This window comes from Canis lupus, chromosome 18 (genome assembly GCF_011100685.1).
Source record: "Canis lupus familiaris isolate Mischka breed German Shepherd chromosome 18, alternate assembly UU_Cfam_GSD_1.0, whole genome shotgun sequence".
In the NCBI taxonomy this organism is placed as follows: Eukaryota; Metazoa; Chordata; class Mammalia; order Carnivora; family Canidae; genus Canis; species Canis lupus.
The window spans coordinates 11,531,930-11,550,777 of record NC_049239.1 but is presented as its reverse complement, the minus strand read 5'-3'; the positions used below and the strand labels follow the sequence as shown (position 1 = coordinate 11,550,777).

General features: G+C 42.9%; 2 protein-coding genes across 3 annotated transcripts; one reads left to right on the top strand and one right to left on the bottom strand.

Annotated features, from left to right (window-relative positions):
- Nucleotides 1–2,390: 2,390 nt before the first annotated feature.
- LOC119869281 lies at nt 2,391–16,253 on the bottom strand. Its single transcript, XM_038562530.1, has 5 exons — nt 15,888–16,253; nt 14,844–14,971; nt 11,399–11,449; nt 4,030–4,071; nt 2,391–2,891 (listed from the first exon to the last, which is right to left on the bottom strand). Exons 1-5 carry the CDS (start codon nt 16,251–16,253, stop codon nt 2,555–2,557), a joined length of 924 nt encoding a protein of 307 aa, XP_038418458.1. The 3' UTR covers nt 2,391–2,554.
- LOC609288 (T cell receptor gamma variable 4) lies at nt 7,468–9,239 on the top strand. 2 transcript variants are annotated; one of them, XM_038562676.1, is made up of 3 exons: nt 7,468–7,665; nt 7,762–8,153; nt 8,671–9,239. In XM_038562676.1, exons 1-3 carry the CDS (start codon nt 7,623–7,625, stop codon nt 8,755–8,757), a joined length of 522 nt encoding a protein of 173 aa, XP_038418604.1. In that variant the 5' UTR covers nt 7,468–7,622; the 3' UTR covers nt 8,758–9,239. The 2 variants fall into 2 exon arrangements, with proteins under 2 accessions (XP_038418604.1, XP_038418603.1); XM_038562675.1 differs by having other exon boundaries at nt 7,473–7,665; nt 7,762–9,239.
- Nucleotides 16,254–18,848: the final 2,595 nt, after the last annotated feature.

Below are 18,848 nucleotides of genomic sequence, written 5' to 3'. Positions count from 1 at the left end.
CTTCCTCCCTGGGGAAACCAACTATATCACCAAAGCCAAAACACAAAGCAATTAAAACACCCTCATCCCATCAGACAAATGGCTTATAGGAAGCATTTTTGTTAGAGAAAGGTCAATTGTAAAGCACAATAAATGGACAGCCTTTTATAAATGTATAGTGTTATTAATAAACATCATTAATGATCTCCACTAGTTCATGTCTCTGGCAGCAGCACTCAGTTTCCTACTGAATTCAGTGTAAAATCAATACCTCTTACTGCCTTACTTCCCCATATATGCAAGTGAATTAAATCATTCAAGTTAGCAGGTATTTAATAATTATTCCTGTAATCTTTATTAATTTTAATAATTCAACCTTTGTATCATTTTATTATTATTTTTATATAAAATTTACTTGCAGGGATCCCTGGGTGGCGCAGCGGTTTGGCGCCTGCCTTTGGTCCAGGGCGCGATACTGGAGACCCGGGATCGAATCCCACGTCGGGCTCCCGGTACATGGAGCCTGCTTCTCCCTCTGCCTGTGTCTCTGCCTCTCTCTCTCTCTCTCTGTGTGACTATCATCAAAAAAAATTTACTTGCAATGATGTATTCTAATAATACTTGTATTATGTCCATTTGATATTTTTAATAATTTATGGGATTAATAAATTAATATTAATAGTAAATATATGATAACTAACAATCTTTTCGCCAGACACCCTCCTTACTGTTCTGCATGTAGTGCATTATTTAATCTTCATAAACCTATGAGGTAATTGCTGATTTTCCTTTCTGCAGATGAGGAGCTGAGAAACAGCCGTGTGAGCACGGAGTCCAGGGCTCACAGCCAGGACAGGGGGCCCGGGAACAGCGCAGAAGGCCTGGCTTTGCTGGATGCTGGAGCCTCTGCAACCCAGCTTCCCCTTGATGGCACCTAAAGGACACGGATAAGCTGGTCTCTGAGAACCTTCATGGGCACCAGGTATGAAGAGAGCCCCTCAGCTTCCTCGTCATCAGACAGGTGCCCATCACCTCCTCAAACAACCTGACCCGGTGTGGTTGCCCTCAGGTTGGTGAAACATTAAACGTCAGGTGACAGCACAGGCAGTGTTTATACAGAATATGCATGTGTATTTCCAGGACCAGGAATTGGGAGATCAGATTCCCAGGGAAATGCTGACGCCCAGCAGCAGAGCCTCGAGGGGTGGGGGACAGCCTTGCTGTGACAGCCAGTCTGGGTGCAGTACAAGTGCCCGTCACTGCCGGGGGATGAATTAGTGCCCTGGCTGCAATAGTGGTACAAGGAGCGGCACAGGGGAGCAGTGAACTGTGGGGACAGACACATGGACAGAAATGGGTTGACGGTGGGGTCCTGGGATAGAGTCCCACATTGGGTTCCTCGCAGGGAGCCTGCTTCTCCCTCTGCCTATGTCTCACATGAGTAAATAAAATCAATATTCTCATTTGAGGCTGGGAAACGGGGGCCTTGCAAGGAGGAACCCCTTACCTAAAACTGCCAAACACACTGTGTCCACACCTGGGAAGCAGGTTTTCCTGCCTGGACACCCCAGAGGACTGTCCCTGTAGGACCTGCCTGCAGCGCCCAGCAGGGGGGGCCGGAAGACAGAGGAAGGAGCAAGCCCACTACTGTAGCTTTTAACCCAGAATCTCAGTACTGAAGACAGGACCACAATTCGCATTCAAAGCAACAGCCCAGTGAGGACAAAACTAATCCCTGAATCACAAACATCCACGCAGGTTACGTAGGGCACAGGCCTCAGAGCCTGGCAGACCTGAAGTTCTCCGTGTGTCTTTTCTAGCTGGGCAATCTCAGGTGGGTGACTCCACCTGCCCTAAGCCTCTGTCTCATCTGCAGAATGGGATGAATGACACCTGCTTGAGGCTTGCAGGGAGGGAATCGGTGTGTACAGCGTGTGACACTCAATAGAGTGCATTTGTTATTATTTAATGGATGGTTTCTGTTACAACCTTTAAAATTAGCCTCTCAAAAAAGGCAAGCAACTCTTAATTCACAAGTGCTGGAGGAATCTTTCCTATATTCTGGTTCCAGCACCGTTACCTGAATGATGGCTCCTCAAGAACAGCTTCTGCTCCTTGCTCCTGGCAAGTGAGAGAGATTCCTGAGTTCTGCAAGCTCTCTGAAACTTTCCTCATGGCCCCTTAGTCTTTAGAGCTTAAAAGAAATTCTCTCTCTCTCTTTCTACACACACACACACACACACACACTCACACCAACACACACACGTTGAAATCTTGTATACGGAATGGATGGTGTCATGAGTGTGTGAGATTTGGCGTTTATTAGAGTTGAGTTTGAATCAAGGCTTCATTACTTACATTACTTTGATCAAATGAAAAGTTTTAAGATTGCAATTTGCTGATGTATCAAGTGTGGTTGTTATAATCATACTTGTACTTTATTATAGGGAACAAATGGGTAAAGAATCACATTGTATGTGAGTTGACAAATAGTATTTATTTACAAAGGAATAAACTTGACCCATCCCAGGCCCATGGTGGAGGATGTCTCCAGAGTGAGCATTATTATTCTTATTCATAGTGACTTTCCCAAGGACACAGGTCCCCCAAGAGGCAGGGCTTGGACTGGAGCTGTCATTCTGTCCTCTTCGATGCAATAAATCCTCAGGGAGTTAGGAGGTATCATTCGGCCTCCAGGGCTCCCCTTTGGCAGCTCCATATGAGAACGACCTCTCCCCTCAGCACACCACTGATCAGACCATATCGCTGGGTGCTCAGAGGGCCGGGCCCCCAGGCTGGACCCATGACTGGTCAATCCACGAGGCCAGCAGATCTGGGAGGCTGGCAGGCATAGGGACTGGGTCTGAACCAGCTGTTCCCTGCAGGTTGCGAGCACCTGGCAGCCCTGGAGCCTGTGGGAAAGGCAGGCAGGATGTGAAGCTCTGGCTGAAGTTTCTGGGCTCCATTGGACTCTTCTGGAAACTGTCCTGGCCCAGCCCTGCCACTGCCCTAGCAGGGGATGGGGCTGCTGTCTGGGAAGCTGTGGAGTGGCACCAAACAGCAGGGGGCCCTGGAGCATGAACTGGGCCCTAGTCTGGCTTCCTCTCTCTTCCACTGTCAACAACTATCTTAGTCTGGTGTGTTGAGTGGTGATTTGCATCAAGGCAGGTTCTCATCCATGTGTCACCCTAGACTGACTGCGTGAAAATTCTGTTTCCTGAGAGTTTCTTCTAAATTCTGTGCAAGAAGCACACTATGTAAACTAGTTTTATTGATACACTTACAAGAATGTCTGAAACACACGCACGATACAGTGTACCATGCCTATAGATTAAACATCCAGCGTCTTTCAGGTGATTGTCCTAGTGCTCTGAAAGACAGGTATGAGTCCTCACAAAGCTCATTATGAACACTACTGACCTAGTTCACTGTGGTCACAATACAACAGAGAGAGAGAACTCAGGAAATTGTAGGACATTCTAATAATTCCTGCTAAACAGACTATTTCTCCCACAGCTACGAGGTAGCACCTCCAGTCCAGCCGAAATAGAAATATAAGCACTAGTGTGTGTGATGTCCTTGTCCCCAGGGGCACAAAGTTGATGAAGGTTTCTATCACCACCATCATCGTTCTGAGTTCTTGGCACATGGCAGGTGTGGACAGCAGGAGCCTCCAAGGAGGAGGGGCATATTTGTGAGCTTGGACTAATTCCAACCCCATAGCGAGCACAGACCCCTGGGCCTGCATCCCACAGGCTCCAGGAGACCAGACATCCAGCGTCTCATTGGGGGTGCACAAGGGGGATTTCCTCATTCTCGACTTCTCTCTAACCTCTCCTGCACTTGGGGTGGTAATAATTCCCTCGAGAAGAGCTGCCATTGGTAAGGCCCATGCTAGCCTGGGACATGGTCCACGTCGGAACAGGAAGGAAGGTGGTCGGTTCCTTTATGACTGTGTGATTTCTCTTTGCTGTTGTTTCTCAGCTGAGCCCTGGGACTTGGAGTAGGAAGTGGTGTTTGATACCATAATATAGATGCTAGGGTGCTCACCTCTGGATTATTACTTCTTCCCCCCCTATTTTCAGTGGGTATCTACAAAAGGAGTAAAATTTACAAACATGAATTAAAATGACAAATCACAGAATTATTAGCTATCATTAAAAATTATATATCAGCTGAGTGGCTCAGTCAGTTACCATCTCCCTTGGCTTGTATCTTGATCCCAGGGTTCTGGGATCGAGTTCCTCATCCAGATCCCTGCTCAGTGGGATGTCTGCATCTCCCATTACCCCTCCTTCTGCTTCTGCTCTCTTTCTCTCATGCCCTATCTCTCTCAAATTAAATAAAATCTTAAAATAATCCTATATTTGCATTTTCCCCTTACACTGACATTTTCCTGCCTAATATTATGAGCATGAATTTTAAAATATAAGTATAAATGAACTATAATCACCAGTAACAATAGCAGGCAAAGAGGGAGAAATTTAAGATTTCTCTTTCTCTGTCTTCCCACACCATCTCTATTGTACCCTGTACTCCATGAATAAAGTCTAGCGCCAACAGTGCACCCTTTCCATGCTGTACTAACAGTCTGTTGGGAGCAATTTTTCTTGTTACTTGTTAAAGAATTTTCTTTCCAATCTAGTTTGATGGGAATTACTACTTTCTTAGGTTTGAAAACATGAGACTGCTGGCCGAGCAAGGATTTTCTGGGACTGCAAGACAGTGAGGTTGCCTGGGATAGTCTGCTCTCAGAGCATCTCCTGGGGCAGCCTTCTGCACAAGGGGTCCCTGAGCAAAGGATGGTCAGCCAGAGTCCCTGTCCTTCCTCACTTCTCAGCTTCTGTGATGACACTTGATATTTCTACTATTTTGGGAATAGCCATTCTAAGGTGTGAGGTGATACCTCGTTCTGGGTCTGATTTGCATTTCTCCAAATTTCAGATAAAGAACAAATAATTTTGTAGTTTATGACCAATATTGCATAGCACTTTGCACTTTTTTCCCATAAAATCAGACAATCCAATGAGGCTGCCTTTTTCATAAAGAGGCAAAAGGCTTTATCTAGCAAATTAATTTTCTATGAGCAGACACATACACTTATACTCATTCACATTTCCATATATCTATTGAGGAGAGTCTAGTGTAGACCAAGACAACTGATCCTAATTTCTTCTAATAAAGCCCATTTAAAAATGGTCAGATTTGTCACGCTACTTCAAAAGTCCAAAGGAGGAATGTTCAAGTAACCTATATTGGAAAAAGAGCCTGGCCCCTATCTCTGGCATGTGGTGGGTGCTCTGCATGTAGTGACTGAATTTGAAGGTCACTCAACAAGAGGTGCACACAGTAGAGAGAATGGGGTGGGGCTTCTAATCTTACTGCAGCAGCTCATAGTTTCATCTTTAAGTGTCTAAATTTCTGTGATTGTATAGCAAAGTGTGAATGTCCAGGATATTACCTATGACTGAGTTTTAAAGTGGGATTATAATTTAACAAATGAGAAATATTTTTTAAGAAAAAGTGTGTATTCAACATAAAGTATTATAAACACGTAAATTGAAGAAAAAAGAATGTTTTATCTATAGTCCATCATTAAATTATATAAGTGACTTTCCCGGGATCCCTGGGTGGCGCAGCGGTTTAGCGCCTGCCTTTGGCCCAGGGCGCGATCCTGGAGACCCAGGATCGAATCCCACGTCGGGCTCCCGGTGCATGGAGCCTGCTTCTCCCTCTGCCTGTCTCTGCCTCTCTCTCTCTCTCTCTGTGACTATCATAAATTTAAAAAAAAAGTGACTTTCCTGTTTATGGTTTTCTGGGCTTGTCTAGTTCACTAAGGGTTGATATCTCATGTGCATCCAATTCATTCCATGTGACTAAGTGAAGAAGTCACATTAGATCTCAGACTCTCCCATGGTCAGAAGGGAGCTGTCCCAGGTCGGGAAAAGTAAGCCAGCCTCTCAGAAGTTAAAGGAAAAGGTCCAAGCTTCATCACCTGGCTCTTTGCACGGGGTCTGCCTGAGTCCACACCTGCTCTGACCCACCTGCCTCTCCCCTGGGGCTGAGGTCTGGGGCCATCAGAGCAGTTGTATTCATGGCCGCAGCAAGATGACCTGGGAGGACAGGAAGTACTGCTCTCTCCACAGCCACCTGATTCCTCTCACCTGAAGACCAATGGTGTCTTGCTCAGATCCCCCAAACACCAATGAGGCTATTATTGTGTCCCATCTGAAAGGTTTTTCCTACAACTTTTTAAAAATGTGTGCATGTTTTAACAAATATGATCTTTTAGAGCCATGTAGAGTAGAGCATAGATGCACCACAGCTGGAAGAGAAGCAGAGGACAGGCAAACAATTGTCACCTGTTGAAATGCACTTCCAGGCCCAGCATGGACCTTCTACACTCTGAGGTGCCAAGTCAGCAAACTCAAATTTAGGTAACTCTCCTGTCCTGTAAATGCTGCCCTTGACCAGAGAGACATCCCAGTCAACCAGGCCCAAACACCAGGAATGTGTGATGATTCCCCTGATCTAAGTAAGATCAGATATGCAACCCCAGCCAGTAAATTTAAACTGAATACTATCTCAGTACACCTGTCTGACCTGCAGCCTTGTGAGGAAATCCCTGACCTCCCAGCTTATCCTGCCTCTGGACTGCTTCTAAGGCTCTATGAAAATCCCATTTGCCCTGGAAACCTGGAGCAGGTTGTCCACTGCTTGTGAGGCCCTAAACTGCCCAATCCATGGATTGTTCTTTGGATAAATGACACCACGCCTTACAGACTAAATTGTTTCACTTTTCAGTTTGACACACCCAGGGGAGTATTTGGCTAGAGGTTTGGGGCAGACTTCAATTACACACTAAGCCACATCATGGCCAACAGGTGTTTAATGTCAGCAATGTTTGAAGACAAATGTCAACAGTAATAGAAACAGAGTTTTGAATGCTGACAATAGAAATAAAATTTAGTTTTATAAGAAAAGGTTAGGGACTTACTTCACAAAAGTAAGATAATCTAATTGGAAAATTCTAGAAAAGGGAGAAAGCAGCAAGAAAACAATTCAGCAGGAATTCTTGCTCTGTACTTATCCCTGCCTCCCAAACAGGCTGCACACACATTCCTCTGTTAGGACCAAGTGGCCATTTGAGGCTTGAGCTTTGTTTCCAGCCAAACCTGGGAATATCCTCACCAATACCTTGTAGATATGCAGTCTTGGAAAGGTTACTTAAATGATCAACCAGGCTTTCTCCATTTCTAAAGTGAGGGAAGTAGCATTCATCCCACAGGGGCATTTTCCGGATTTGTCAAACAATGAGCAGAAACCAATTCGGGTGGTGCTCAGATGTAGTGGATGTCCAATCAAGGATTGCTGTTCTCACTGGTGCTGTCATGCACCAATTTTGCTCAGTGTTTCTCAGCACCCTGAGCATTATGTTCCCTCCCCCATTGTGGTCAGACCAGTCCCTGCCCTTTGGCACCTCCTTCTATCCAGCCTTCTCTTACCAGTACCTGCAGGTGCCCTGGGGCAGCAGAGTCTCAGAACTTAACCTGCCCTCTGCCACCCACCCAGGCAGTCTCCTTCCAGCAAGTGCAGCTCCGAAGTTCCCTTGGTCTTCTTTTCACCAGGTGGGACGGTAAACCATGCTGGGTCCCCTTGCTGTCCTGTGTGCCCTCCTGTTTCCCGGTAAGTCCCAAATCCCTCCACAGTGCAGGGTGTGGTGGATGCCCTGTGGTTCCTGGCCATCCTTGTCTCATTGCTGTCCCCCTCTCCCTCTCTCAGGTGGTGGAGCAGGGCTCAAGCTTGAGCAGACTCCTGTGGTCGTGGGGCGCTTGGGCACCTCGGCCACCCTGCTGTGCACAGTGGATAGCTCAGTCTACTACATCCACTGGTACTTCCACAAGAAGTTTGCAGCCCCCAAGAGGCTCCTCTACCTAGACATGTCCAGCTCAAGTGTGCAGAGGGATACATCTGTGAAAGCACACAAAGTCAATGCCAAGAAAGGCAAAGACAGTTACAGCTGTAACCTGTTGGTGCAGAAGCTGGAGAAGAGCGACGAAGGCGTGTACTACTGCGCTGCCTGGGAAGAGCACAGCCACTCCTGCTGCCCTGGCCCCTGCACAAAAAGGTTTCCATCTCCCAGGGTGCTCCACGGCTGGCACCTTCCTCTCACTGTAGGTCTCTGGGTTGTCCTGGAGTCCGCCCTCAGCATCCTGTCTTCTGGTGGACAACTTCTCCGAAGGTCCACTGCATATAATCCTGGAAGCTAAGCAGCCCCTAGTGCTCAGGCTGGTGCAGACCCAGGGAGCTGTCTGGCCTGGAAGGACTTTTCTAAAGATTGTAAGGGGGGAGTGTCTTTGAAGGATTTGGAACAAAATCTGTGCCACTCAATGTTGTAACCACTAGCCACTGGTCACATGTGGGCACTGAGCACTAGGAATGCAGCTAGTCCTCTATTCCAAGCTGAGATGACTGCTTGTGCAACATACAAGTCCTATTCTGGAGTCTAAAAAAATGAAATATCTTCTTAGTAATTTCTATACTGATTAGATGTTGAAATACTATTATAGATATCTCGCAGTAAATAGAAGTAATCCTAGAATCTTATTTGCTTCTTTAGCTTTTTAAAATGCAACAGGATGAAAATATTTGTGTCTCCAATAGTGATTTATATTTATTTCTAATGAACAGAGCTGTGGCAGACTGGCGATTGAAGAATCTGACCATGCCCATGATGAATGTGGTAATAAAATACTCTGCAAATCATTTCAAGGGTAAAGGACTTCCTGGAGTTTTGCCACAAAATGGTTGAAAGCTGGGATCTAAAGTCACCTCCTGATTCCATTTTCTATGTTGCTGCCCCGCCTCCTGCTTAGTTACTTGCAGTGGAGAGTCAGGGAGCAGAAGCTCAGAAAGCTGAGGGCCTACTTTTCAGCACCCTCCTGCACTGGCATGTCTGGGGCTCAGCTCCTGTGGGGGGATATGATCCTCATGCAGGTTAGTGCATCAGCCCTGGATGAGTCTGGGGACCTCCACCTTCTGCTCTGAATGAATGTTGCTCCATGTGGGATTTTGGGATCAGATTCCCTGCACCTCTCTTCTGTCCTCTGTAAAATGAAGTTGTGTAACTGCCACAATTATGTGATGACTTCTGTATCAATCCAAAAATTGTATCAATAAGATATCACTATACTTACTTCTTATAATATTAGTCAACCTCTTGACAAAAAAATAAAATAAATAAATAAAGAAGAGCTACATTACTGATTCTCTAGTTCCAAAGAGGAAAACCCTGCTATTGTATGTGGGAAAGAAGAAAAAGCCCTCTGAAGAGGTCTAAACTGAATTAAATGCATTTTTAATTGAAAATTCAAATTTTATGTAAAATATAATCACATTGACAAAAATGATTATTGTAAGGAAAATGTACACGATCTTAAAGAAATTGGCCCCTATGATTCACTAACTCCTTATCTATCTCTCTGAGCTGCCTTTGTAGTGAGAGATTATTTTTAAGACAGGCAAGGCTGTGAAGGAGGAACCCAACCAACAACCCAACCCTCTCCTTAAGGCCTTGTTCAAGGTTAAGAACTCCAGCATGGTCAGGAAGGGGTAGGGGTGGAGGAGCAGAAGTTTACCTTTGCTCTACTCTGGGGTTTTTCCCTCATTTGTCTTCCCCCTTTCCTTTACACACCGAACCCTTTCCTGTCAGTACCTGACTCTACAGAGTAGAGATTTGACCTATTATCATTTGGTTACAGAGAAATTTGCTAAATATGAAAACAATGTCATGAGAGGTCATCCCAAGTCAATGCAAATCTCAGTTTTTAACATGGTTCCATAGTGCCTTTGAGTCACTTCCTCCCTCTGCCTTTCTCCCTGTGTATAAGGTGAGCTTCCTCAAAGACAGCTTGGGCACACACAGTCCTCCTGTGCTAAGGAAATGTTGGCTAATTAAATGGTTGTTTAAATGGCTGATTTACAAAAACACTAAAAGAATCTTCTTAGAATGTACAGCACTGATTCAGTGGCAGGTCCATTAATGCCTACTGAAGTGAGATTGATATTTTGACTATTAGAAAGGGGCTCATATTACCTTATGGATAGGGGATTTTGTATAGATGGATGCTTGAATTATCTTGATGTTTGGGCTCAAGTAATTTTTTTAATTCCTGAGGTGGGTGAGACACAATGATTTTGAGTAATGGAAGCAGCATTATATTACGAAATTAATGCTGATCAAAGACTAAAAACATATAAAAATCATTGTTTTCATAGTTATATTATCCATTACTAACTGATCACACATGCTAGTACTGCGGAACATGTCATGTCTGTAAATCAGTCATCTTCTAAAAATCACAAATCCAAAAATTTCTGGATACACCTGAAAATCCATGTTGACTCTTCTGTGTTGGGCATCTTCATGTTCCAAGCCCAGAATGGGTTCAGGGACACAGTCTTGGATAGAAGAAAGGTCACAACTGGGAGAGGTCATTTCTAATCCTTGAGATCAGGAGACCTTTTACTATGACACTTTCATACTCTTATTTTCTCATAGAAACCTCTATGGCTTGTGAATTTTATTTTAAAATGTGTTTTTAAAAAGAATTCACATGTTACTTAATATTAAAGTTCTTGATTGTTAATGAGCACTTAGATATAACATGTGAAATCTGATATTTAGAAATGTGTGTAATAACTTCTCTCTTAACCATTATTTCTTCCCCTCTCTTCTCCAACAATCTTAGCTTCATTTACAAAACAAAATCTAGTTTTCCCTGCTGATTCCCAAGACTCCATTTGCTGGTTAGAGACAAAGTTCATGCCTGAAGAGCTCAGAGTAACTTCTTGGGCTGAGTGCGACTTTTCCCCTGTGTAGAACAGGTGTCAAGTACTACAAATACTCAGTCCTCTTATTAACATTATACTGTAAGTTATTTGATTTCTTTGCAACTCTTTTGTCTAGATGCAGGTGAGAAATGATAGCATCTCAAGCAGAATTGCTCATAACCATAGTTTTTTTTTCAACAAAGTTGTTCATCATTTCCATTTCCTGAAAACATAATCTGCCAAGTTCATGGAATGTTGCCAGAAACTCATCCTCAAATATTCATCTGGAGACTGAGAAAAAGACCGACTGTCAAGTAGGACTCTACTAAAATCCGTCCCCTGTTTTGGGGTCACGGATCTCTCCCCCAGGCAAAGAACAAGCATGGATGCTGAGGGACACAAAGACTGGATTCTGGGTAATCTTCTGTTTCCTCCTGAGACCAACGTTCCACTTTTCTCCCCATATCTTTGTGCCCCAGGTACCTAACCCCTGTGGATTACAGTAATGGGAATCTTTGCTATGATTTCCAATGGAAAGTTGGCCAATGGAAATTGGAGTTCAAAGAACCATCACTATGTCACTTACAGATGCATTTCTTCTTGGGCACCAGGTTTCCAAGCCTGTGGATCCGGGCCCCTGGGAAAAAAGAAACAAATTCATCCAGTGGTTTGAGTGGTATAAAATGGAATGACCTCTCTCACAAGTACCTCTTGGTTCCTGAGCAGAAATCTTTGGGTATATGGCGAGATGGCACTATAGGTTGGCCTGCGAGAATGCAGGCCCCTTTTAGGGAGGGAACCCTAAGGTCATGCTGCTCCTATTTCCCAGTGTCTTGCTGATGCTTCCATTGGCTGCTCCCAAACAGCAACCAAAGAGTAAGGAAAACGATCTGTGCACTCCATAAGGGTCCACCTCCTAATGCCCAGGGAAAGCTAAGAGAGGTAGACCATTCATCTGGAGGAGCAAAAGAAGGAAATCCAGTTAAAAGTCAAGTAAGTGGGTTATATTTCCCCCTAGATAAATAAAACTATTTGAGGGGGTTGGGAGATTTATCTAGTTCCTTTCATTTCACTTTCTACAAAGCCACCAAGGTCCCATCTTTAACAGAACAGGATGAGCCCTGTTCCTTCAGTAACAAAACAGGAAACTGGACACGTGTTGAGAGATTATCATTAACTTCTGTGCATTTCTAGTTGATACACTTAGTAGAGATGAGCTTGTAGATTATTTCTAATGCTTTTGTTCTTCAGTTCAATCAAAGATTCTGAGGTATTGGTTGAGTTATTAAGGAAGTCATCATCACCTAAGTAGAATAAAATAAATAGAAATCTCTCTGTAGTTAAATGATTATAGTCCTTTATGAATCAGTATTATGATGTATCCAATTCTGTGTTCTTGATTTTCTTTAATACAATAAACAAGGAAACAATAGCAAAAACAATTCTCTTATTAAAATGAAGTAGACTAATGTCTGCCACTTTTTAAGGTCAACTAAAATACAGTCTCTCACATTTTTTAGAATTGATCTATATTTTCTGTCCTTCCTTCATCTACTTTTCCGTTACCTAGTAGTGAACATTTAAGTGTTTCAATTACAGAGTGATCATTTTTTTCTCCTGAAAGTTCTGTTGCCTTTAATATTTTAAACTTATAAATTGAAGTTTCCTACAAAACTACAAAAGTCTGTAGTTCTTTTCTGAAAGTGGTAGAATTAGCATTTTTAGTCCACAGATCAACATATCTCTTTGCTCTCTTTTGCTCAAAGGTAAAGAATTAAGTTCTTTTTGAAGCTTAATAAATATAATGTCCTGTTACGATTTCAATACTAGGTATTTTTATCAAGAATATCTTATGTATTTTGTAGGCATTGTATTATTTTATGTATTTCTTGCTATGTAATGTCTCTGTATCATAGGAAAGAGGAAAGAGAGTCTGATGGCTATTAATGTATCCCCACAGATGTCACTACCCTTCCCTAATGTCTAGTTTGACATAATTTCCTATTGACTTGCATTCCTATTTAGAGATTTAGAGACTCTATCTTGAAACAGTTTGATTATTTCAGAGAGTAGTAAAGTGTTCAGAGATTTTCAGTAATTGTGAAAAGCTCAATCTGAAGGTCCCTACAAGGAACAATTTGGAATTCTTATTCTTTTAGCTTCCAGATAATGTGCTAGATGTTGAGCCTGTCAAGGAAATAATGTGATCACCATAAAAATCCTGCAAACAGACCTATTTCACGGAAAAAAGAAATGATGCTTAGACAGGAACAGAAATGTTTCCAACAGGAACACCGGTGGGGCTCAGTGGCTGAGCATCAGTCTTCAGCTCAGGGTGTGATCCCAGAATCCCAGGATCAATTCCCCCATCAGACTCCCCATAGGGGGCCTGCTTCTCCCTCTGCCTGTGTCTCTGCCTCTCTCTCTGTGTCTCTCATGAATAAATAAGTAAAATCTTTTTTTTAAATGCATCTTTTAAAAAAGATTTTACTTATTTATTCTAAAGAAGATGTGGTTTATGTATACAATGGAATATTACTCAGCTATTAGAAACGACAAATACCCACCATTGCTTCAATGTGGATGGAACTGAAGGGTATTATGCTGAGTGAAATAAGTCAATCGGAGAAGGACAAACATTATATGGTCTCATTCATTTGGGGAATATAAAAAATAGTGAAAAGGAATAAAGGGAAAAGGAGAGAATATGAGTGGGAAATATCAGAAAGGGAGACAGAACATGAGAGACTCCTAACTCTGGGAAACGAACTAGGGGTGGTAGAAAGGGAGGTGGGCAGGAGGTGGGGGTGACTGGATGACGGGCACTGAGGGGGGCACTTGATGGGATGAGCACTGGGTGTTATTCTATATGTTGGCAAATTGAACACCAATAAAAAATAAAATTTATTTAAAAAATAAATAAAAAAATAAAATCTTTATGTTAAAAAAAAAAGAAATGCTTCCAAACAAATAGTGCATGCAATTTCAATATAATATTGAGCCACTGATTTGCCTTAGTGATTGTTAGCTTTGCAGGAATATACTCAGGCTTTGTGACCAAATATGGATTGTCCCACACCGGCCACCCAACACAGATCCTGGTGAGAACAGTATGAGTGATCACTCAAGAAGCCAAGGCTGAAGGGTCACAGTGTGCACACATTTGGAAGAGTTCCCCTTGTGGAAAGTCTGCTCTGGAATCCTTCCTACAGGTAGCCTGACAAAGGCTAAAAAAATCACATATCTTCTCTGTTTTGTGAAGTTACTTTAGCAGAAAGGATCATAGGTCATCTACATGGAGAGCGCTCAAAACCCCATAGCCAGACTAAAGTAAACAATCAAAATGTTCAATGAGGATAATGTTTTGGAAATTTTCAGCTGGCATAGTTTTATTCTCCCACATACATCATGTCATCTGGAGCCCTTCCACTGCTTAGGCTAAGCCACAAGAGATACCACCCATGAAAGGGGATGGTAGCCAAGTGCAGAACAAGCTCATTTTTCGAGTTAATATGAGATAGTGAGCTTGAATGTCAGATTTATATGAAAATGAAAGGGGTTTTCTAAGTTTCCAAACCTCCTATTTATAGATTGGCAGGCAATCCTGGCAAAGTAGGAACACAGAATTTCACTAGTGGTCCTAGGTGCAGGTAAGTGGTGGTGTGGTATCAGCCAAGTTATCATGCACCCCAGAGGAAAACCAACACTCACGGCTGGGATGGAATGTGAGACTCCGGGAAGAGAGTAAGAAAGGCAGTTTTTGGTTTCCTTGTCTCTCAGGGTCATATCCCAGAGAGGGTAAAATCTTCTTCCACAGAAACCCAAAACATGGAGGGAGAATCTGAGAACATCTGGTTGATGTTAAACTTTCAGAATATGGCCATGGTGGCATCTGCAAAGACCAGTCCAAACCAGCACTGACTTTCCCCACAGGCTGCCCATGACGGAGACCCAGACGCCTCCCAGAGTCTCTAAAGGAGTGTCAATTAGGGTGCTGGAGGTTAGCAGAGCAAGCAGCAACTGGGACTTACAGAAATTGCAGGGTGGAAACTTTATATCCCATGGCATGGTGTGAGTCCGTGGTGGTGGCCTCAGGGCTGGGTTTTGCACAGGATAGTTCTGGTGAAGCAGCTGACCTAAAGATCAGAGGTGCAAAGGGCTAGAAAAGGGTGACAGGAAGACTGTTGGAATTAACTCTCCTCCCATGTGTCGTGATGTAATCCTGAGGATGAGCAGGAGACTGAGACAGAAAGGATGAGGAACCTGCCAGAGGAGGAACTATTTTCAACTGGTAAGTTTAGTGTCTCCCTCCAATATAAGAATGAGGAAGAGATAACATATATGCATTACCTATAACAAGGACTCTTCTGTCCCCTGCAACACACCCATAGTTGCAGCCTGTATTTTTTCTAACCAGTGTGCCCTGCTAGAGGGTGCCTATGGGAGGGGACACAGTGGGGACCAAAATGCACCCCATGTCCACCCCCCTCTATACCGTGAGCAGAGCTGAACCATCCTGGAGAAAAAGTTCCTTCTAATTATTATTCCAACACTGTGCCCTTTTTTAATTAGTTAAAAAGGAGAATTCTGTGCTACAGGAGACTGTGCTCAGGAGAGAGTAACTACCTAGTTATGGAGACACAATACAGGGTTTTTAAAAAGCTTGGACCTGAAAAAAGGGAAAGTGATCTACAAGAAGAATTGTCAAAGAACCAATGAAAAATAATATTGTTTGAATCTAGGGAAAAAATTTACATTTCAGAGAAATGCCTTGAGAGAAACTGACAGTCATGAGAAATGCAGTAAAATAGCAAGAAGTACAACAGCAGCAAAAGCCATCATTTGCACAGACCCCAGAGACCACTGACTATGGAGTCAGAGGAGGAGCAATTTTTTATACTGTCCACAGAACATAGTAGGTTAAGCCACAGACAACTAGGTACCAGGTTTTAGAGGAGTCAGACAGCCCAAGAAACTTCTCTTCAATTCTGCAGTCTCACCATTCCTGCATGGGCAACCTCAGCCCCAGCCTCAGCCTCAGCCTCAGCCCCTACCCTATGGTCCCTGACATGTACCCCAGTCCTAGAATCCGGAGGAAAAGAAGCACACAACCACCAGGTGTGCCTGCTGGATGCCAGCCTTCCTGCTCCAACTTCCCATCGACCTGATTGTGTCTGATGAGAGCTTCTGTCTGGTGTTGTTGAGAACAGCCTGAGTGAATCTGGGGCCATTAGTTCTTCATCCTGAGATTTCCCAAGGGTCTGGATCTGGATAGCATATCTGCATAACAAAGGGCTTGAAATGGAGAGAAGGCATGTGACTGAGGTCATAGAGGTGACTGTGATGGGCAGGTGTGGCAAAAGATGAAGGAAGAGGAACACAAGTCCTGCTGGGGTACAAATGCCCCAAGGTAGAACATTTGTCTCTGGTGTTTGTGACATCGTCAAGGGCTGCATAAGCCTGGTCTCTAGTGCAGCCTCCATACACATTTGCTAAATTAATGTGTGAATAAATGAATCTTAGGAAGCATTACTGAGGAAGAACATTTAGAGTATTTCCCGTAATGAATCCTAAACATGCATTCTAGAAACTTGAGAGAAATATGTATATATAGACACATATGTACATGCACATATATGCATATTACTATTACATAGTGGTATATAATATGTCATAAAGTCCATACAGAAGAAATGAAGTATCTTGTTTAAGAATGTGGGTTGCAAACCTAGATCCTCTGGTAGAAATTACTGTTCTGTCACTCACATCAGAGCTTTGATAAAAAGGCTGGAGTATCAAAAGCTTCCAATTTCTCCTTGGAAAGATGAGAACAGTAATAAAAGCACCCACTTAGCAGGCTCTGTGACCATTAAATGAGATAATGGAGCCAGCATGTTTGTAGCACAGCACCTGTCACATAGAAATGTCATCAATAATGTGAGCTATCAGTGTTATGAAAAATGAAGAAAAGAAGATCTCTATTTTCTGAAAGTATTTAAAATAAGGAATAAAAGATAAATTCTGTCTCTTTTTTGTGCCCTGTTTGAAATAATTAGTAAGGAGCAAAGACATTTTCCCACAAAGAATGTGTTTAAAGTGGCCATTTATCTCCTTGCTTTGCTCCAGCATCTGAAACCTTCCTCTATGCCCGGGGAGTTTCCCACCTTATGAGTCTCAGTGAGAGAATGAATTCACTCCCAGTAGAGGAAGGAAAAAAGTCAGATACTGTCTGTCAGCCTTCCTTGAGCTCAAGTCAGGTAGAAAGTGTGGGCTTCCCCAATTAGACACGATCCCCACAACTATCAACTCCTCAACAACACACACACAGAGACACACAGAGACACACACGTACATATGCACACGCACTCACAGAAGGACACACACACACACACGCAGGCACACAGATACACATACATACTCTCACATGCACACAGGGTCTGGAAGGAAATGCCTCACAGCAAAGGCAGAGCAGGGGACCTCCCTCCTGAGTGGCCCTGTGTCTCCTCTCCCTCTCCTCTTTCTCATTCCCAGGAGGCACCTTCCTGTGGAAAAAGAGTCAGTCTTCTTAGTTGTAGGACATTAGCCTTCTGGTCTACCACCCTCCAATACTCAACATTCAACTGTGGGGATCACTTCAGAAATGATATTTGTGGAAATCAGGGGAAAATAGAGCCGCTGCTTCAGGAGAAAACAGCCATTCTGTCTTCTTCCCCTCTTTTCTCCTCAGGAAAGACCCAAGCTGGAGTTCCCATTAGCTGCACATGGCATGTGACAGGGCCACACGTAAGTTTTAGGCAGAACTGCTTCAAGTTTTAATACATGCAATTGTTTAGAGAAAAACGTACAGAATCATAAAGGGCAGGCAAAGAAGCTTAGCTTAAGAAATGATGAGTAAAAAAGGATGAGGAAAATCAATCCGGAAAAATAAATACTAATAACATGTAGCTGATTTTTAAGGTGACTACTTCAAAATGGTCATGAAATATTTTCACAATGGAAGTTAATGGAAATAATAATGGTTCAAAGTATGGGAACATTAAATTTCAGACAGGATAGGAATAGTAATAATATGTAATTCTTCTCAAAAATTTCCTATATTCCAAAACCTGTGCTAGAGGTTGCAATAAGACAGAAATAGTCTCAGTATTTAATGTGCACTAACTTCTGAGACAGAATTGTTTTCACATCCATATTCAGGTGAGGATTTTGAGACAGAAAGAAATTAAGAAATGTGCACAGATTCAGGCAGCTAGCTGAGTGAGAGAGATAAACGGTCCATAACTTCAGATGCAAAAAATGCTCCAAGGACATGGGGAGTTGCTCAGAATATGAATAATACTGCACCTGTGACTCATCAAAGTATTTGTGATACGCAAAATAATTTTTATGTCTGTGTATCTGCAAAGAAGAAATCTAGAACTCCATATACCATAATGGAGACAGTTGTTGGACACGGAGAACTCCTTATGGGGATTTTTATCTTCATCTTTATCCTTTTTCTCTGAGTTTTTTCAAGGAAGATCTTTCCCCACATACCCTTAACACTGTGACATTCCTTGAGTCATTAATCACTCTTTTCTACCTCTCCGTCTTGATCTATGAAATTAAAAATATAGGCCTCCAGAAAATGTGATTTCTGAGAAGATGGAAAAGGTGAAGAATGTTTAGGAAAAAAGTCTATCAATTAAAAAATACTCATTAAATATTAGTTCATTTTTTTGGAGGGGGAAGGGAGAGACAGAGGGAGAGAGAGAGAATCCTAAGCAGGACCACATTCAGCACAAGCCCAATGTGGGGCTCAATCTCATGACCCTGAAATCATTACCTGAGCAGAAATCAAGAGACAGACACCCAGACACTCCAAATATTTACTCTTCTGGAAGTCAATATTTATTAAACATGCAATATTTTAAAATATTATATTGAGAAAGTACATTCATAAACAGCTCCTGGCAAGTAGAAACTGTTCTCATTTCCACAGAAATCAAGACTAAACCACTAAACCACTTCACTACAGGACAATACAAGGAACAAGA

Bases quoted from the DNA above. Each gene is read 5' to 3' on its own strand.
- LOC609288 (XM_038562675.1), top strand. From the start codon at position 7,623: ATGCTGGGTCCCCTTGCTGTCCTGTGTGCCCTCCTGTTTCCCG. The intron at 7,666-7,761 runs GTAAGTCCCAAA...TCCCTCTCTCAG, and splicing joins GTGTGCCCTCCTGTTTCCCG to GTGGTGGAGCAGGGCTCAAG.
- LOC119869281 (XM_038562530.1), bottom strand. From the start codon at position 16,253: ATGTCACAAACACCAGAGACAAATGTTCTACCTTGGGGCATTTGTACC. The intron at 14,972-15,887 runs GTACATGTCAGG...ACCCTTTTCTAG, and splicing joins CTCCGGATTCTAGGACTGGG to CCCTTTGCACCTCTGATCTT. The intron at 2,892-4,029 runs GTGAGCACCCTA...CCTTTCCCACAG, and splicing joins GAAGAAGTAATAATCCAGAG to GCTCCAGGGCTGCCAGGTGC.